Consider the following 6,131-nt stretch of genomic DNA (forward strand, 5'->3'; position numbering starts at 1 on the left):
GTCCATAAATAACATGCCTTTTCACAGAGTACTTAAGCTGGGATAATTCGGCCCTGCATTCCGCACGCTCTGTCCCATACCCATTACTCAGAAGGCCCACTCCCATTGGCTGCCTTAAAGTCCAAACCAGGCGTAACGTATTTCTGCACGATTTGACGGAAGGCTGTGTGGTGATGCTGAATGTTTTGTCCGAGGGCTTGTTATTTTGTCCGAACAGGCCAAAGAAAACAAAGGCCTGGTGAAGAATGTAATCATTTATCTAAGACCGGGGGCTACATGCTCAATTTAACCTCAAATGCTTCTCTTGTTGTACCCACTGGGGGATGGAGCTAAGCTCGGAGGTGTGTGTGTGTGTGTGTGTGTGTGTGTGTGTGTGTGTGTGTGTGTGTGTGTGTGGGGGTGGGGGTGTGTGGGTGGGGGTGTGTGTGTGTGTGTGTGTGTGTGTGTGTGTGTGTGTGTGTGTGTGTGTGTGTGTGTGTGTGTGTGTGTGTGTGTGTGTGTGTGTGTGTGAGTGTGTGTGTGTCTTCCAACTTCTGTGCCACTACAACCAGAGGCTAATGTAGGTTGTCGGTGAAGTTTCCATTGCTTATGTTTTTCACAACCTGAGGAGATAAGCACACTTAGGCAATGCTGACTGTTTATTATTCAGTTCACTGTTTTGGCAGGAGGCCATCTTGTTCTGTGAATTTATTCTTGAAAGGCATTAGGCATACAGGGTACTGTATTGCATTATATGGGGCACTGGTTTATCAACTGGTAAACAAACCCTTCTCAGCATGAATATGAAATGAACTGATATCCTATGGCCAGCTATGCTACAGTATTTACCACCGCATCTAGACCGCTGTTAAAGAAAAGTGTTTGCCGAACAGCGTTATTGACACACGACCCCTGTGAATGAGGGCCCTTCAGTAGCACTGAACGATTAATCGAATTCTAACCGACATCATAATATAAAAGAACGTGATTTGCAAATCGCAAAGGCTGCGATAATTAATTTTTTCAATCATTGATTTGTTCCAGTTACTGACTGGAGATCAGTAAGATTCTTATTTATTTTTCTTTTACAATTCAATAGTTGTTAAAAAGATGTTACAATATCAATTCAAGCATCAATTCTTCTCAACACATAGGTCTGGCCTAAAGGAAAGCACAGTAAATATGGTGATTGCATCAATGTTGTGTTGGTAAGAATATATAATGATTTATTGCTTGTTTAGTGAATAATACAGAACATAAGGAACTTATATTAAATAAAATGTGCATAATAAATCGCAATCGCAATATATCGAAATAATCGCAATTTGATCCCAAAATCGTTCAGCCCTTCTCTTCAGGGATAGCGCTACAGATGGTGTTCATGTGAAGAACATGTTGTCGATATAGCCCGTGGGCACTGCTTCTAGCATTAGCATCCCCAGTCTTGATTCCATGGGAATTCAGCTTGTTGAGGGATGGAAATGCCTGGCCATTGTGTGAGAATGTTCCCACTAAAGATATGGGATATGAGGGTGACAACAAAAAAAAACGCTTCCCATCAATTCCATACCACGAGGAAACCCACACAAGTCGAGGCCCACACCACTAGAAACCATGACAAGTATGTCACACTCAATTGAGGCTTGGGCTCCGCTTTGATAGATGTTTGTTTCTTCTTCTTTCTTGTTGACACTATTTGAATCTTTATTGAAAAAAAATATATCTCAGTTCTTTTACCTTTATTACTTCAACTCTGGTTGTTGAAAGAGAATGACTCTGGTCGTTCTCTTTCAATCCTCGCTTTCTTTTCAGTTTTCATATCGTCTCTTTTTCACCCATTTTCTTTCTTCAAACACACCAACAAAAGTCCCACGGCGTCTATCACATGGACCGCGTGAATACACCCACGGCGGTTGAGTGAATTGCGAGAGAACCCATCTGGTTCTGGCAATAGATGCATTCCCATCAGCCCGGTTCTCCAGTCACTCATTAACCTATCTAGATCTTCTCATAGACGCCTGGTGCCTTCCCCACCAGAGCCCCCACCCCACTCACCCCCTCCACCCCACTCTTGCTCCACTTTTCCCTTCAAAGATAAAACTCAGTTGGACGCCTTAAAAGCCTCCATTTTGCCTTCCAGGGAGCAGGGAACACAACATGTTTGGGGTTTAATTGGATTCATTTGTAAAATATCTTATCTCTCCATGTACCCATGACTGGAATGCCATTCGTTCTCTCTCCTGAGTATTTCTCTTTTTTTTAATCATTTCACCATTTATTTTTATCTTACTCTTTTGGTAGCCTGTGGCACTTGTGCACAATTATTGGTTTCCCATGTTTATTGAATCAGGAATCCTTTTGAGTGGGCCTTTTCTTTTCTTGAAATCCCTCACATGTTTTCTATGGAGAGCGTTGTTTGGGATGCATCGTCGGCCGATGTTTCAGAGTGGAATCTGCCTTGCTAAACAGTCAAAGAAAACACTCAAGTAGTGTGCTTCCCATGTGAAGAAATTCATGGCAATACTAAGTCAGAATTGTTTAGATGCTTCTAGATCACCAATTGATCTGTCTGGATCTTGAAATAAATAAACATGCTGTGGACAGATAACCGGTCCCTCTGTGCAACTTCAACAACTTCAATTTAATCTGCAACGGTTTCTATGTTTTCCGCCGGAAGGATTGCGTGCGTGAGTGTAAGTGTGTGAGTGTAAGTGTGTGTGTGTGTGTGTGTGTGTGTGTGTGTGTGTGTGTGTGTGTGTGTGTGCATATTTGTTGTGTGTGTGCGTGCATGTCTATGCGGGTTTATGTGTGCATGCACACATTTGTGTGTGTCTGTGTGTGTGTTTGTGTGTGCGTGCGTCTATATACAGTATGTGTCACTATGCGTTTCCTGTGTGTCTTTGTGAGCTTTCGTTTGTGCGTGCATGTGTGTGTGTGTGTGTGTGTTTGTGGGTCCCCATGTGTTGGTGTGTTTCTGTTTTGCTGATCTCCATCAGATAAAGGCCTGTGGAGCAGCCCAGCCGGCGGTTACACTGTGGCTTTGTGGACCTGAGGTTAGCCGCAGATAGACACAGACACACATCGGCCCTCCGGTCTGTGGCCTCCCTCCCTAGAGTTCAGCTGCAGCGAGAGTACCCACTGTTATCCACTCATCCTCTGCTCACATCCAATCCAAAAAGCATACCTTTGGGAAGTGCCAAGGTGGTTTGCTAAAGAATGCCGGTGCCCAGGTGGATGGGCCGGAGACCTGCATTGTTTCACAGCGCTTGCATAAGTCCTGAGAACAAAGGCAAGGCTTTGTGTGTGACTACAGACAAAGCGCTCCATGTCAAGGTTGAATGTTTCCTCTGGTCTACACTGTGCCACCAGGTCTATATGTTGTGGCTCTGATGCCATTGGACTTTGGAACTTTGACAATTTTGTCTTCTGCAATAGCAATGTTTTTTTCACCTCAGTATACCTTCTCTCTCTCTGTTTTTCTGCTCTTCTATCTGTTCTGATAGAGAACCTGTTCAAAGGCAATTTTTGTTTCCTTCCTGCAGTTGAAAGTACCGCAATTTCATTGGTGGCTTTGACACCTGTGTCTTCTTCAATTGCAATATGTTTATGATTAAAAATTGTATCTCTCTCTCTCTCTCTCTCTCTCTCTCTCTCTCTCTCTCTCTCTCTCTCTCTCTCTCTCTCCCCCTCTCTCTCTCTCTCTCTCTCTCTCTCTCTCTCTCTCTCTCTCTCTCTCTCTCTCTCTCTCTCTCTCTCTCTCTCCTCTCTCTCTCTCTCTCTCTCTCTCTCTCTCTCTCTCTCCTCTCTCTCTCTCACCCTCTCTCTCTCTCCCTCTCTCTCTCTCTCTCTCTCTCTCTCTCTTTCTCTCTCTCTTTCTCTCTCTCTCTCTCTCTCTCTCTCTCTCTCTCTCTCTCTGCAGATTGAGAACCTGCTGGAGCAGTTGAAGGATAAGGACAAGCAGCTGGCGGGGCTGCGGGAGCGGGTCAAGGGACTGCAGACGGACTCCAGCAACACGGACACGGCCTTGGCCACGCTGGAGGAGGCCCTGTCTGAAAAGGTAGAGGGACAGCCGGCTGTGTAGAGAGAGAAGGGTCCCGTCAGTGCGGGCATATTGAAGTGAGGCTTTCATTGTGGAGCTAAACATGGCAAAGATCACATCCAGGATATATCCACTTCATTCCTACATTAAAGTATGCTAATTACTCAATTCACTTTTTTTTTCAATAATGAGTCTCACAAAATCTCAAAAGCTGCTAATTTGCTAATTTAGCTAATTGCTAATATTGTTGTTCGATATGGTGGATTAATTTTGCTGGCTTGAATCCATTTTGGTTTAACCTCAAACTCCGTCCGACTGCAATTGAGAATTACATTTAAGTGGACTGCATGGGCAAAAGGAATGATTGAGTCATTCTATTGTTCTAGACCCCTCAATGAAACAGGGGACATGATTGTCAGGAGCTGACCCTGTGGTGACCCTGACCTTTGATTCCAGCCGTATAAATCCAGCATCACGGTGACTTGCAGTTTGTACATGTTTCAAAGTGCCAAACGCTTAGTCATCCTGCTGACTCCATGCCCATAGGAGGTATGTCTGGACTCCAACCCGCAAACACTGAGCAGTAGGTCATCCTTTGGGTGACCCTGTCTGCTTTTGGCACACACTGACGTCACACAAGGTGCAGACAGCAAACACACTCATTATTGGACTTGACTAGTGCTGAGCTCACAGGAAATGACTGGGATATACTGGGATGGGGCAAGGCTCACCACACAAAACACACAGAAAGAGCTTAACTACAGACAATGAATAATGATGATGAATCAATCATGAGTGGAGACTACATGTGTGTGACAGAAGGAGACCTGGTTGCAGGTTCCAGAGGGAGGTCTGTTACTGTAGTGTATAACCGGCTCACAGATTACACATGGCCGGTGGCCCTTATCTGTTGGCTGGAACGGGAGCGGTTTCGAGCCAAGTTATCCCTTGGGTTTTAAACCAGGCTTCTACATTTCCTGTCTAAACATCCTACCTATACGCAGCGCTGCCTGTTTTCGCACACAGTAAGGTGCAGTGCATTGTGTGTGAGCAGGAGCAGGAGGAGAAGTAGTTTCAATGGGGATGGCGGGGGCTGAGGTAAGCCAGCTCTCTCTCCACATGGGGGGGTTCAATAAGCCGATCTCCCATTGGCTCGGCGTGCCGTTCGGGGCCTTGGCTCGCCGTACCAGTGGATGTTCTGGATATTGGTTGTAAACATCAACTGTTTGTTGTACTCTGGCATGTGCAAGGGCTCGCAGCTGTTCTCCATAAGGCCTCACCTCAGTGCTCACCCATTGAGCCGCTCGCCACACTAAAACACTAAAAAGGGCTTAATCACTTCCCAGACCACGGCAAACCTTGGTTTTCTTCCCCCTGTAATTTGTGCGGTATTTTATGTGGGATGTTTATGCTATTAAAATGTGTTGGATTTTTTGAGGGGGAATTCTTTTAATTGAATAAGTCACTTTTGGGGGTATTGTGGAGAACATAGGTCATTCACAATCTGTGAAATCGTTGGGGGATTTGTTCTCTATTAATGTCTACGCACATCAGTGGTATGCACGGGTAAGCTCAGACTTAATGAGATTAGTGTAATACGATTGTTTTATGACACCACTTCCATTACAGAATAGACATATCGCTGGTGGGTCTTTTCCAGTGCCAGACCCCATGTGAATTGGTGCTATGACGTCACGTTATGTTTCGTGTAGCGATTAATATCAGCTCTGCTTTCCTCTTTTTACTAAACATGACGCTGGTTGCCAACACACATTTGTTATGGCTGTAGGCTTGAACCTTGTTGCTCGCTGACACGTCTTTCATTTATATCGTCGTTGAAATCGCTGCTTGTTGACAGATAACAGTAATACAAGACATCAGAACAGGGCAGATGTGGATGGCCAGCTTTACTGCAAAAGAAAAAAAAAGAGAAGAGAAAGGCGGCTGCCAATGTGTCATGCTGTATGGGAGGATACACAAGTGTCTACACACACCTGTGCTTTGTTTGTTTGTGTCTTTTCTTACAGTGGGACACACGGATTACGTGTTCTCTGGGGAGCGTAAACGTCCACTTCTGAAGTGAAGTGGACTGAAATCGCGTCCAGCGGTGACA

The 6,131-nt window shown here is 45.0% G+C and overlaps 1 protein-coding gene across 1 annotated transcript in view; it reads left to right on the forward strand.

Annotated features, from left to right (window-relative positions):
• The window catches only part of LOC115554158 (ERC protein 2-like), a 163,516-nt gene that overhangs the window by 45,186 nt on the left and 112,199 nt on the right, over positions 1–6,131 (forward strand). Inside the window, 1 exon segment of the mRNA XM_030374310.1 lies at positions 3,899–4,036. Coding sequence (XP_030230170.1) covers positions 3,899–4,036 — 138 coding nt within the window.

The sequence above is a fragment of the Gadus morhua genome, chromosome 1, assembly GCF_902167405.1.
Source record: "Gadus morhua chromosome 1, gadMor3.0, whole genome shotgun sequence".
In the NCBI taxonomy this organism is placed as follows: domain Eukaryota; kingdom Metazoa; phylum Chordata; class Actinopteri; order Gadiformes; family Gadidae; genus Gadus; species Gadus morhua.